The sequence below is a fragment of the Temnothorax nylanderi genome, unplaced genomic scaffold, assembly GCF_030848795.1.
Source record: "Temnothorax nylanderi isolate EJ_2023f unplaced genomic scaffold, tnyl_v1.0 TNYL_tig0034_pilon, whole genome shotgun sequence".
NCBI lineage: Eukaryota > Metazoa > Arthropoda > Insecta > Hymenoptera > Formicidae > Temnothorax > Temnothorax nylanderi.
In genome coordinates, this window is record NW_027249096.1 from 521,346 (window position 1) to 536,570 (window position 15,225).

The following is a 15,225-nucleotide window of genomic DNA, read 5'->3' on the forward strand; positions in this document are numbered from 1 at the left end:
AATTATTGTCCACGCGCGTTACGACATGATGGTTTAATATTCGAGATACGATATGTCAGCGATATTGATGCGCGAAGCGCCCATTTTATCAATTATTATTTTATGCAAATATTAACACCCTGATTAATCTTTCATAACGCGACGCGAATACAAGCCGGATATTTCTAGGACGGATGGACAGAGGATCTAGGATATAGGGGTTCGCGCACAGCAACAGATACTGGATACAGATTTCCGAGAGAAATATCCGCTACCTGTCCGCAATTATTTTCTATAATCTAGCAATGGCTTGTAGCGCGTGTACTGCCGGCAATAAATAGCGTGCAACAGAACTAAATGGTGTTTCCGCCATTTACAGCGATGCTTGCAATTCAACCCTACACGATACTCCATGCCCCTACAGTTTCCGCGCAGCGTCTTTTCATACCGTCGCATTATTAATGCCCTCGATTTAGCCAGACGAGAAATTACGTTGAGACATAAAGGGAGGTCTGAGAAGAGCGCAGATGCCTATATCACAAATTCCATCGACATTCTTGTACTGATCCTTTTAGTTGTGCGTAAATCGCGCGGAATGCAATAACTTTTTATTTCGTCACTTTGCTCATAATCGGGCCCGAGTATTAACATGCCATTGTACGCACGGAAAAGACCATCGCGAACATTGCGATATCGGAAATTTTCACAGAAACATCAAGAAGATTGTCAGATTTACGCGTGATTTTTATACATGATATTTTAGCGTCTATAAAGTTGGCACAACATTCTACGAATTTAAAAAAAAATACTAGAGTTCTCATAGCACTTTCCATACAGTTCCTGATAAATTTTAAAAAGTTTCCCTCCAAAGTATACCAAAACGCGTGGAAAACTCATTTTTTACAAGAGTTTCCCATAGTTTGATTCAAGTTCCACACGTATAGATATACAATTTCAGATCGATATTCCACAAATTAGCAATTTTTAAACAATTTTTGATATCCGCGCCCAGCACATTTAGTGAAAATGTGTCGAGCTGATAATTTTCCGCAGTTTTAACGGTTTTTTTGACAGTTTTATAACAGTTCTATGCTTTAGAATTTTATTCACTGCGGAAAATCATTAGCACGACACATTTTCACTAAGTGCTAAACGTAATTCTTAAAAATTGTTTAAAAAATAGTGAACGGTCGGAACACTTCGTAAAAATGATTCTAAAGTATAAAACTCTTATAGAACTGTCGAAAACAACCGTTAGAACTTCGGAAAATCATTAGCACGACACATTTTCACTAAATGTGCTGGGCGCGGATATCAAAAATTGTTTAAAAATTGCTAATTTGTGGAATATCGATCTGAAATTGTAATACAATACATATGTGGAACTCGAATAGAATTACCGAGAACTCTTGTAAAAAAAAAAAAACAATTTTCAACACGTTTTGGTACTTTAAAAGATAGATTCGCGTAGTTAACACATTTTTCCAATTTCAGTGTTTTAATCAGGAATGTGGAAACCTCTTTAATGTTTATCAGGAGCTGTAGAACCATAGAAAGTGCTACTAAAACTCTTGACAATTAGTAGTTTTTAAAATTTATTCATAGAATGTCGTGCCAACTTCACAGACGCGAATTTTTAATTAAAAAAACTTCACATTATGATAAAAGAAAATATACGATACAACTTGAATTGTCGAATCGTATAACGAATAAATTGTCCAACTGATTAAAGATGATCATTCTTTCTTATGCTCTTTGCAATTAAAGACATTTTTATATTAATCGTTCTACGATTGTAATATACCGTCGTCTTTGCGCAATCAGAAGGTATTGCGACTTAATTAATGCTCGTTAAGTAACTTTGTGCGATCTTTCAGAGTCCTTTGCTTGACCTTAAAGTGTCGTTAGAAGCGCTTGCCGAGTCACGTGCTCTATTTTATGCTCGGATACACGCGTCTTTTCATGGCATCTCTTCGGGTATAGATAATGACCACTCGAGGCTTCGCGCCATCGACTTTGATCCCCCGTTTCTGCACCACATGAGCCGTACGAAAGCCCGACGGAATCGCCGCAAGAACACCCTGCAAAAAGCTCGCACGATGCGATGGTCTGTCCCGGCCGATTCAGAAAACGCGACAGCGGAAAGATGAATTTATTTTGCCTCTTTTCCTAGGTATATCGATTTCGCAAATATCGAAGAAGTAATTTTTCCGGTTGTTAATCAATCCACCTGTGAATAATCCTATTAGCGCTTCCCCTTAAAAGTACAATGTATGTATATAACGTAGAACGAGCGATCAAGATTAATCGAATGATATAGAAGGGGGCAATTTTTCAAAGGTTGTGACTCGGCAAGGAGCTCTTGAAATTTTTCATGCAAACGTACAAGCGGGGGAAAGTTCCCGTGGAGAGTTCACCCTGGAAGCGTGCCAAACGCTTCTCTCCACCGTTGCAACGACATTGAACGCAACTTTTCTAATAAGAGCATCGGCCCCGCGATATCCAATAGCGCAGTATAGAACATATTTTAGCTATCTTTGTCCCGCGAAACGTACCGTTATATCGCAATAAACGATAATACGAAATTCCTGTGAAGGGTCGATGATCTCGAGGTTCAGGCGGGCCACCCGCTCGAAACGTCTATTAAGCTCGAACGGAGTGCTTGGAAAAATGGCTTCCCATCGAGTTTTCCAACTAAACCACAATATACGACCGATGCACTGTTGCGAATATACCTGCACGAACTCTCCCCAGTTGTTGGCCTTAAACGGGGAAAAGTGCACGATAAATGCAGATGGACCCGCGCCAGCTTTGCCGTTGCACTCTGGCATTGCTCGCAATTCTTCTGCCAAATCCTTTAAACTTCGATACACATATTTTCGAGGGCGGAGGACAATAGATTTACAGATACTTCCTCACAGCCATGAAGTATGAAAATAGCTGTTTCTTCGAATATTGCGAACAAGCCTTCCGCGGTAAATGTATATATATATTATTAGCTCATATTCTCTTTTCCCGTCTCATAATTTTTTTGGGAAATTCAAACCATTGACGCCAAAAGCAAGCAACTGAATCTTATAAATGTTTTTGGGTTACTGTTATCTATTTACATAAGTGGAAAAAATATAAATATAATATATAGTTATGTATTCGTTTTTCAAACAATTTATTACATAAAATAAGAGATACATTTCACAATACAAAACACAATAAAACATATAGATCGTGAAAAGTTTGAAGAGAGAATATCGTGTGTATCGTGTGCGTTATGTGTCGTGTGTTGTGTATGTATGTCTACGTACCAAAAGCGTCGATAAAACGTTATCGCCAATTTTAATTCCGTTATGAAACAATGGTGCGTTAGCGCGTATTTTGCGGCACACGTATGATTCTGAGACTCTCCCCGCAAATGTACGCGACGGTGGTGGCGCTGCGGCGCGTTTCGAGCACTGAAACAACAGGATCGAGCTCTCGAGTAATGGCACGTTATTGAACATTGGCCGCGCGAGTATCGTCATCAGGGAAGCTTACGCATCATCGGCCATCCTTTGATACGCGCGCTTCGTTAATTGTGAAAAACGAAGTTATTGGATATCTCGTTTCGCGTAATGCCAATAGCCACCCCCCCCCCCCCACGGCTTTGAAAAGCAGAGGCTGAACGTTCAATAGGTAGTCCCTGCTTCATCTCTCCGCTACTAACTACGGGCGCCGCGCCGTCCCTTTCGGTCTCGACAATGAGAGGCAGAGGCGTTTACGTCTCCCGCGCGCCCGCTATCTCCCGCTTCGCCGGGGGAGATTTTTCCTGCCTTCTTGAAGCAGGCAGCGAGTCGATATTAGGATATGCCGATATATATCGGCGAATGTTGCCGGAAATTATGGGATAAGGAGCCTCTCTCCCCTCAAGACTCCTACCTGCGGCCCCATCCGTTCTCTCGCATGTATTTTTTAAAAATACAAACCTGTAATGTGACATTAATGACATGTTTTACAAATGATGAAACAGAAACAATGAGGCTTAATCAATCGCCGTCGTATAACTTAGATCATTAATCGTACAAGGGCTCATACGACGACGATCGGAATCGATATCTCGTGATTCTTGTATGATGAATAGTAGGAAAGAGCACGTCTAATTGGCTACATTGTAGCGCACTAAGAATTCATGATCTTGTAAGAACCAATCGTCAATTAATGGAAAGCGATTATTTCCTTTAATAGGATTAAATTGATTATTGGTTTTTCGCAAAAACATCAGGCGTTATTAACACAATGTACACACTTACTCGTGTAGACAACCAGCGGCTCCTCCTCCTTCTTCATCATAATTTGCATAAACTGTCATCCATCGTGGATTAATGATAACGGGTTTCACCGGATGTAAAGTAATAAGTACATGCATGAATACATGCAGGCATGTAAAGTGTATCAGAAAACTCGGCAGTTGTACGAAATCGAAGATAAGCGACACCGCCGGTCTCTCGCGAGATTATCGCGATTAAATCCGTCCGTATCGATAACAATTTCGCTTATCACTCAACGCGACCGCCTGCGCCTCCAGGGAGATATGCACCGATATAAGAGCGGCCGGTTATCGATACTTCGTCGCGTATATATATGATATATGAAATATGGCCAGTTATCGTTAAATCGTAATTAATGATTCGCGTTACGCGAATAACGACGAACGTAACCGTTGAACCGGGGGCGCTTCTACAAATACACGTGCGGGATGAAAATTAATGGATGGAATAATCCCTTTCATTAATCACATTGTGTTGCAGTCCTTTCGCGAACGGCTCCCGCGCGCCCCGTTCCGGCAAAAAAACACGTTCAATAATTCCTTATCACTCCTCATCAGGATGGGAAAGGTCCGCCTCGTTTGCGAATTAAATTTTTAGTTATACAGTGGCGGTCGAAAGTGCGCACTCACATAGAGACGGAGAGGCGTCCTCCGCGAAGAAGAAATAGAAGAAATAGCGTCGCGAGAAGCGCCGCTTGGAAAACGACGGTGGAAGAACAATAATTTTTAACTTTGCATCATTATTCATACGCGGCTCATCCCATTAGCTTAGCCTATTTTGTCGCGCCATTGCATTGTCCGACGCCATTATGCAGAAAACCGAGAGGCGACAGCGTTAGCATTAACTTTACATACAAGAGCCGGTGCGCGCAAAGCGCTGACATCTCGGCGGTATTGTCGCTCGGCAAACAAGGCTATTGCCAAACTATGCTTGCGCGACGCTTATGATTTGATAATGGCTTAATGCTTGTATAGACATATATGCGCGCGTGAGTACGGCCACGGCGTCCGCCATGCAACCTGTTACCGCAACCACAATTAATTTACCAAGTTAAGACGCCAGTTATGTCATCGTCGTTCTCGATACCAGTCATGCCATTTCACGCGCGCGCTGCGCATTTCGCTTTTCTCTCAACTATATCTAATTAGCCGGCTCTACGTGTTTAATGTGTTAGCCACCTCGTGTTTAAACGCTCTAATTTGTACGTTAGAGCCGCGCTTATCAGCTGCCTGCCTGAACGACGATGGGAACGTTTCTTTCAGCGAATAATGGAAACGAGAAACGTTTTCTTTTCCATTCCGACGCCAATAATTTAATTAATATCGTATGTGTGTACATGACCTTTTCAAATCGACCGTAGCGATATCGCGTTACGTGGACAAATTTTCTGCACTTTTACATCAGCGGACGTATGCGCGTATTCTCGCGAAACGAGAGAACGAGGAGGAAAATTTAATTTACGGACTCGTTAGGCGCCTCCGCTCTTCATTGTTTGCTCGTACGCTGATACTGACAGCACGTAGCAAGTTCTCCAAACATTCCGCCGAAGAGCACCGCGCGCGCGTTTTTAATATTTCGATAACCGAAGCTATCGCGAGGACGGATCCGAACGGTGATACAATCAACGGCCGCGCGGCACGCAAGGTCGCGCCTACTCGTATAGAAAGGAAGCAAACCGTGTATCCTGCCTACAAATGGGGTAAATATGTCGCTTCACACGATATCTGCTCCAATTCTTCGATCGCTCGCAGAGCGACGGAAAAGTAAAAAACGATGAAAGAAAGGTTTATTTCAGACTCGCGATAGATTCGCCAATTTTTAAAACAGTACAATCGAACGTATGACCTTATAAGTATAGATCGGCATGCTTATCCTTAAATGCCAAAAATACATTTCCCCCCCCCAAAGAAACACGCATTATTTCGTGACGTATCATAAATCGGTGTGACTACGACGTCTATAAGCCACGTTCCTCTCATCGAGATTTCAGCCTGCGTCAACGTCTGTCGATTGCGCTCGTCGTTCCCACGCGCTATACGAGAAAGACAAATAAGTACCGGCCCCGTCATCGAATCGATTAATAATCATTCTGCCATGAGTTCTGCCATGAGTTCTGTCATGAGTTTAACTCATAAGTAAAGGCTCATCTCGTTAATGTTCCATATGCAAAGTATTTCGCGCCGCCGCAAAATCGCGATTAACGCGAGTGTGCCGGTCAAATTGCGCGAATCGAATCGGTGCAGTATATAGAGCTTAATGATACAGTGGTCAGACAGCCATTACAAAACGGTATTATGCGCGGCGTGCATTTGACGATTGTGTTTGGATTGACGTTATTCGCCGTCGGTACGTCAATTAACGCTTTTCTATTGCGTTTGTTGCAAGAGAGGAAAATAGGTACCGAATTAACGGACATTGCGCACATTCGTCGAGTATTCGCGATCAAAGCTTCGATAAAACCGTCAATCTATTGATAAAGTTCCTAGTACAAATGTGTATTAATAATCAGGTTTCACCTTTGTGCACAATCGTGAACTTCAAAATTTCAAGTACACTGAGAAAAAAATACTTACAAATTTATTTGTGGAATATAATATTTCACAGAAATAAATCTTATATTTCACAAATAAATTGTCAAGTATTTTTTTTCTCAGTGTTTTTGTTGAGAATTTAATATATCGCGATATTTATTTTTAACATTATTTGAAACATTATGTTATTATATTGCTTTGTTATTATATAAATATTGTACATTCAATTGTGGCTATCTATTTCATAATGTATATATTGCATGTATACTCCGTATTATATTTTTTTAAATGGAATTCTACAAGTAAATGTAATTACGCGGCGCACGGCAAAGGGAAAAGACATTAAAGTAAATGTGGGAATTATGTTATCAAAGCACCTTTACACGTACGTTGTACGTTAATCATCACGTTAAGAGACAAGATCATATCAATTTGTACTAATTTCACCGTTCTATTTTACGTTAACCCGTAAAATTATTCCATCGACTATTTATATGAATAAAGTAGCGCTGCTTTTTTCTCTATCCGCCCGATGTATCCGCTCGCTTTTTCATTTCCGTGCGAAACGAGATTTTGAAAATTTAGCGCTATTTACATTTCGATCATTTACGCCCATTGGACAATTCGCCGTCGGCCGGTAACGCGGACGTAAACGCATGCACGTCGATGCACGTCGCACGCATGAACGGAATCCGTGATCGATAAACATATAGATCGCGGCGCACGAATAGAGAAACCCGGCGATAGGCATGACGATAGTGAATCCTCGCTCTTGCAATATGTCGGAATCTACATTTCCATTTATATGGAAATTGCAAAATCACGCTTTTGTCCGATCAATTAGCGACGGACTATCGGCGGTACGTGAAATCGCGGATATCGCTTATTCGACCGACTGGCGGGGGAGGGGGAGGGGGACTGCTTCGGCCACGACAACCTGCGCAATCCATTATCGCGGAAGATTACGGCAGGGACGCGAATGTAAAACGATTAATATCGGCGCCGGTCGCGGATATGATACATCGCCTCGATGTTAAGTGATTCGAGAAACTGGCGATGAACAAACAGACCGACCTACGCGGTTTGTTATCGTCGTCGCTGCACACTCCTCGCGATTAATTAAAAGAATCGACAGAGGAGACGGGAGACGAAAATATAATTATGACATAAAAATTGTGTCAGGGTGCGCAGCCACGTATTATTAATGAGAATAATTGTTCGTCACAAAATTCTTTCTCCCTTGCCTCCTCTCTCTTTCTTTCTCTTCTCATCTCTTTTTCTCTCTTCTCCTTTTTTTCTCTTTAATACCAAAATGTCATTAAAACAGCAGCAAAAGTCAGAAAATATCACAGGTGAAGACGTATCGTTTATATGAAATTGTTTTTCTTTCTCTCTCTTCCTCTCGTTCAATTTAACGCCGAAAAGTAAGGAAAAATATTATTTTACGATTGATTTTACGATTAAAGTATCATAGATGACTGAAATATTGCGAAAAGCTTTATCCTCTGCTATCTCTTTATCTTAATAACCAAGCTTATAAAATATGGACGAATAATAAAAATGCTGCTATAGTCGCTAAAGTATAGTTTACGTTCTAAAATACATTTTTCCATGCTACTTTTTTTACAATATAATATTAAAAGATGTTTTTACACGAAATAAAATCTTCGCTATTTGCAGTCATAAAACGATGTGTCGTGTGTACATGTGTTTTATAATGTAATATATATATAAAAATAGATAACATAAATATAACGTTTTGCTGAAACTAAACCGAGGGGAAATAAATAGAGCCTGCCGAGACAAATCCTGCCGAGGTTGTGAAAGCAAGTTCGCATGTAGGCGATATGCACCGGCAAATCGATTAACGCCGACTGCGCGATGGTCAAAGCGGCGCGCACGCGGTAAAACTATGTCATAAGCATAAATAAAATATTTCGTCGAAAGTGACGACTATACGGGGCTCGGTAGAGGCGAATGCGAATAACAACGCGGGGCCGATTACGAATAACGCCGGCGAACGATGAATTGCCAGTCGCGAATTTCCATCTAATTACTCGCTGACATCCATCATATCAAACCAAATATGTGCTTACGTAAACGCATTGCATCGATTTCCGATATAATGGAAGCTATCGTCAATCATTGACACAAAGTGGCACATTAGGGATGCCTTACTAATTCAGAATTCTTCGGTGAAGATAATGCGCGTACAGGAAAAAAAAATCAGGCGGTATCTTTGAAAGAGATACAATTTTTCTTTTAAAAAAATCGTTTTGCTGCGACCTTTTCTAGCGCACTCATATGCATGTAATTATCATTATCTTAGTTATCCTTTTTCCATTTAGTTCCATATAAACTGAACGCGTACGTGCATCTTACACATATATGTATAATAGGAAATGGTAAAACATTACCTGGTTCAGTGATAAAGCGGTTATCTAAAATGCCCAGTCTAAATGTTACCCGTCTAATCTCGCGATAACATTTTCATGTGTATTTTGTTCCGAAGGCCATTGATATGTTTCTTATTACATAGCTGCGAGCTACGAAAATAATAGAAAAATGGAAACGTGACAATATTCAAGTTTCGAATCTCATTACAAGCTTTTAAAAAATGTAGTTTAAAGAACTAACTCGCGGCACACTCGAAGTAATTTAATACATTTTGAAACATTGAACTTTGAATGCTGACATTTAATTTCCACGATATTAATATAACCAGCCCTAAATATCAAATTCATGTAACGAGGTTCTATAATAATACATGCAACGCAAACATTATTCGGAATGCTCCGATTGTTAAAATTAACCGTAACCCGAAACTCTCGCGCAATCGAGGTGGAATTTTGCAAAATTGTGCCACGTTGACGGGAAAAGAGCAATCGCGAAGAAGTTTCGCTTTTACGCAAACTCTAATAAAATAATCACGGATCGAGCGAACGGTTTTTACGGTTTTTCAATCGGACGTTTCGCGCGTAATATCCTAATATGTTCGCAAATTGCATTTTGCCCGACCGTACGGGGCAGCCTCGGGGCCGTAGGATTAAATGCCGCAGGTTATGCAACAGAGTATATCGTACTCGACTGCGGACGGCGCTAACTAATTCAGGGTCGAACGAATTCGAAACTTCGTGTTCGATATTAGCCTTCGAGACGGTCACGACGTTCTTTACGGTGACCGTTAATAACCGGGACGACAATATGATCGCCCTTAACTCGTGACGAATGTGCTATCGCGTCGAATAAAGTTTTGCTTATGCGCAAAAATATCGAGAGAGAGAGAGAGAGAGAGAGAGAGAGAGAGAGAGAGAGAGAGAGAGAGAGAATTGCTGAATGTACTCGAAATCGATAATACGGAATATTCAACCGATGCGATGTCGCAAACACAAATGTTTTGCGAGAATACAAACTGGAAACGCTATATACACATTTCGAGAGGCGCGTAACGCGCATAATTCAGAAATATTGGTAGCGGGCGTATACACGCGGGCTGTAATATAATAAATTTTCCGTCCTATGTACCGAGCCCGTGCGTGTTATTATCTCCTTGTACATTATTGTGTCCCATTCGCAACTGCCACATTTGAATGCCTACGAAATGAATACTCGCTTCGGTTAACCAGGTATCGACGACAATAATATTTATGCTTGAGGCGAGCGAAGTGGCCTGTGTCGCGCGGCAAACGTTCTCCGACGTCGTCGCGGTACGGAAAGATCGAGGATTTATTAAGGATATAATTAAAAAAAAAAAGTAAGTTACCTCCGCAACGTTCCAAGATTAAGCCTTCAAAAGGCGCAACTTTTTCGAAACTCGGTAAAAACCTGCAGCGGACTTCTTTTTTTTTTCTACGCCCGCCTTTGTACGCGAGTGCTCCTTCAAAGAGGAAGGTGTTCCATTTCACGCGAACGATCCACGTCCTTCCACGCGCTCAAGTTGCTACATCGAACGGGTTTAAATATAAGTATAAAAGTTATATATGAGAGAGAGAGAGCCTATATAAGTTCGAAGAAACGTGTGTACGAGCGACGATAGCGGCGGCGGTTGCCGGCGATAGCGTTGACTTTAAACGTCCGCGCGCCGTCCCGACGCGGCCGATCGCTAATCGGCGCCACGTGTGTGAGATATTTGTGGACGAGTGTTCTCCGTGAAAGCGTTTCGCTTTCGTGCGTGCTCCGATCTATCCAGAAGCCCGTCATCGAGATATATCCCGCGCGATAAGCCCCGTGCATCGTCGCGACGAGAGGGTAAATTCGGGCGTGGAAATCGCGCCGCGCGGTCCTCGACGGAGATAAATAAAATCGGCGTCGTCGGCCGAATTTCGACGCGAGGGACGATCGGCGCTGATAAGAGCGCGATCGCAGCCGTTGAAATAAACACGAGGCGAGTTAAAGCCGCGCGTTTCGCGATTAAAAGTCGCGGTCCCTTCCCCGGGAAAACCCGCGTTTCCACAGCCTTTCTCCTTGACGCGCGTCATCGTCGTCCGCTCCGAGAGGATCGTAGGCGGCGCGGCGCGGCGCGGCGCGGCGTGGGTCGATCCGCGCGACCGCGACGTGTCGCGACTCGCGAGTCCGCGGCTCATCCGCGCTCATTTGCAAACGCCGACGATTATGCTTATGCGTAATTACGAGACGGTCCCGCCCGCGCGCACGCACCTTCGCACGCCTGTCGCCCCGGCCCGGCGGCGCGGTAGCGGCGCGGCGCGGCGTGGCCGTCGGGATTCCGGCGCCTGTTTGTCCATTACGGCCGATCGATGTTATCGCGCGCTGATTATCGCACGGCACATTTCGCGGCTAAATACGCGAACGCGATCCGCGCGAGCCATGGCCTTCCGCCGAGGCGGAATAATACGGTAGAACGGAGAGCGTTTCGGTCTTTGGCTTAACCTTTGAGTGCGCAGCTTTGCGTATGTGCAAAGCGACTGTACTGCTCCTTATAAAGTTTGAATTGAAAACGCGCGGCTTTGTGTATGGAAATTAAAGGGCCTGCTCTAGCTCTTCTGGATGCACAGAAACAAAGAATATGCTCGGTTCGAAAATATCTGTAGCCTCAACGTGGAAATCTTGAGATTATATTGCGATAAACGAAAGAAAACTTGCTTGAATGAAGTCATTCATATATAGTTCAATTCAACTAAGAAAAAAAAGTTGAAATTCTTAATAAGAAGATTATAGATATAGATTGTTGCGTACATACGAGTATACAAGTCTTGAATTGACGCTTGAAGTCATTATTTATTTAAAAAATACTCTGAATGCTATACGAAAAATGGTTTAAGGTTTAAGGGTTAAACCGCTGCTTCGTTAGTCGATCTATTTCATTCCATTTGATGATGAATAACCATTTAATCAGCTTAATGTAACAAAGACAGTGAGATTTATTATTGCTAGTAGAGACTCACGAGCGAGAGAGTAATTTCGCGCAGATACCAAACTCGGAGCGGAGCGATTTTCCCCGGGAAAAGGAGAGATCGCGATCAGCGTATTTAGCATAAAGGTGAAGAGCTATGTTAATGAGTCTCGCTCCAAGGCTCGCTCGCCGCTAACGAGTCAGACGACATATCCAAGTCAATTAGGAAAATCACCCGGTGAGAAAGTGCGCATCGGAGCGTATCGGTTTCCCGATCGAAAGGAGGAAAAGAGAGAAAGAGATTCCTCTCGATTTTCGCGGAGGATCGCGCGCCGCGGACAGGCAAGAGGGAGGTTTGACAGCTCGGCGATGCTGTCACGTCGGTGATGCTGCGACGGGGGGTCGCGACAGGGGGGGAGGCGGCGGGAATCCGCATCCCGCGACCCGGGGCGAAGCCGCGGCGACGACGGAGCCGTCGGGGCCGACGGCGACGGCGACGGCGACGACGCCGGGCGCGCGCTGTAACTCTCGCCACTCACCAGGTGCAGCACGGTGTTGACGACCTCCCGATTGGACACCTGTCCCACCTCGATCAGGCCGATCAGCACGGCGAACTTGAGGCTGTCGTTCATCGCCATCGCCACCACCTCCTCGGGCCGCTTGATGTCACTGAACGGCGGGCTCTTTAGGTCCGCCATCGCGACGGACGTTATTTTTTTTCTTTTTCTTTTTCAACGCGACCGCGAACCGCGTTCGCGCGTCCGCACTCGCGTGGTTACCGGGGGACTACGATCAGGTTCGCACGAGGTTACGGGTCCTATCAACGGGAGCGTTTCGCCGTCACATGATAATACAACACAAATTGATCTGCCATGTTGGAAAGTGGGCACTGTTGTGAGGACTGCCAGCCGCGCCGGCCCGAATGTTCCTAGGGCAGCGACCGACACGCCGACGCAACGCGCGCGCCGACCGCGACGGCGACGCCACGCCGCGGCCGGCGCGCTGCCGAACCGTCCGTCCGCGGCGTCGCCGTCGCGACGGCGCGCGGCGCTGCGCGGCGGCGCGCTGCAGAATTTACGATTCTCGACATTCTTCGCGATAATGATCCTCGTCGACGTTAATTAAATCTCTTCAGAAACCTTAGCGTTAGCACGCGTAGATTTAATTCTTTTAACTTGAAAATTCTTAAAAATGTTTAATATTGCTGACAAAGGAAAAACAACATAATAAATAAAAAAAAAAGTAATCTCAAATTATGATGGTGTAATACTTACGTCACTTTGGAATCATATGTATTAAATGTTTCTCTAACTTTAAAAGTTTATCTTATGTTCTATTTCTACCAATTTAATTTTTATCTTTTTCTAGCTCGAAGAATTAGAAAAAGATAAAAGGTAAGTTAAATCAAGATTAATCTACATCATTGGTAGAAATAGAACATAAGATAAGCTTTTAAAATCAGAGAAACATTTCAGTACTATTATATGATGAAACTAGAACTACCGGAGATAATCTACATTTATTACTACCGAAGAAATCTTAGAAAGAAAAAGAAAAAAAGAAAAAACAAATTAATGAAATTAATTATCTGTATAATTTCAATAAAAGTCAAGGAAAATTACAGAAATTTAGATATGTTTTAAAAATGAGTAATAAATTATTAAAAAATGTCAAACGGATTATTTTGACTTGGCATAGTTCTAGTGTTAATCTACATTGATAGAGAAATGGATATTAAAAGATTTATTTACAACACAATAATTCTCGTAAATGTTAATTATAGTTCATTCTAAAGTTAAACCAATCGCCAATAGTTTGTACAATTTAAAAACTTCTATCTTACGAAATAAAGAATGGCGCAATTAGGGCGAATATGCATTTACATAGAATTGAAAAAGAATAATGCGGGAGGATCGGACAGTCACGTTTTTAGGCTCTTTCGTTTCTCCTCCCTTTCTCCGAATTCCACGCCTCGGATACGGATTCCGAGATTCGCCGCGAATTAATCAAGGAATAATCCCTGCCGCTCGTCGTCTTAGGCTGAGTTTCTACTGAGCGCGTCACGCGTCGCGTCATGTGTCGTTAACCAATCTGAACATCCCGTCACAAATAATGTAATCATTGAACTACGGAATATTTCGATAAGTACTGAAAATTTTAAAATATATTTATTTTAATAAATAAATGTATTGTAAAATTTCAGTTTTGTATTTTAATATTATTGAATTATTTATTATTATTTCAGTTATTTCTTTATTGCGATGTGTTAGAAGATTTATATAGTTTTGTTTAAAAAACATCTATTGAAAGACGCATAGTTTACAGAATTTATTTTTGTTTTCAAATTTATCGTTAAATATATTTCTTAATACATATTTAAGCTATTAAAATTTATTTCACATTGCCCTACCTTATACTAAATTGGTATATGTATTGGTATATGTATTTATATATATACACATACACAACACAGTACTACGCGTGTAACGATATGTCATCATTAAATTTTTCTGTTGCGTAATACCTATATATAATTCTTGAAATCTATATATATAAAAACACGTAGATAATCAGCGCTTGAAAAGTTACGGGAATTGCTTCGATTAGAAGAGCGACATTGCGAATATCTAAGGTGCAAACGAAAGTAATAGTAATGAAGGTCTCAAAGTCGACGTAGAGATACTTACCTAGCGGTTTTCTGATGTTCATTAGCCCCGAGTTGTGAGAATGGTCCTCCTGGTCTGAGTCTGCAAGCCATCAGCCCCACATTCACGGGGGGTGCATCACACACATTCCATAACACGTCTAAAGTGTCATTTGTATATTGTATATAATACAGTATATCGAAATGTCTATTTGTCTCGGCCAAATTTAATTAAGAAGGTATACATACAGTCTGTCTAACAAGAGCGTGACCGGCATAATTTTGATATTATTTATTATAATAAAATGAAAAAAATTGCAACATTATTTAATCGATACTTTCATATAATAAACTGTTTAATCGCCACCGTTGTCGATAATTGGCATTTAAAATCCATATTTTTTTTCACGAAGGTTTAGC

General features: G+C 42.1%; 1 protein-coding gene and 1 long non-coding RNA gene across 4 annotated transcripts in view; both read right to left on the minus strand.

The window, feature by feature from the left end:
• Positions 1-13,138, minus strand: part of Rg (A kinase anchor protein rugose) — a 303,530-nt gene extending 290,392 nt beyond the window's left edge. For 2 of the 3 annotated variants that reach the window (XM_071703158.1, XM_071703153.1), the window contains exon 1: positions 12,701-13,138. In XM_071703158.1, the coding sequence (XP_071559259.1) occupies positions 12,701-12,859 (159 nt within the window). In that variant the 5' untranslated portion in view covers positions 12,860-13,138. The remainder of the gene's footprint in view (positions 1-12,700) is intronic. The other variant, XM_071703160.1, reaches the window with a different exon arrangement.
• Positions 3,129-6,137, minus strand: LOC139770904 (uncharacterized). Its single transcript, XR_011717846.1, has 2 exons — positions 4,263-6,137; positions 3,129-3,938 (listed from the first exon to the last, which is right to left on the minus strand). It is a non-coding gene; the product is annotated as an uncharacterized lncRNA (long non-coding RNA).
• Positions 13,139-15,225: the final 2,087 nt, after the last annotated feature.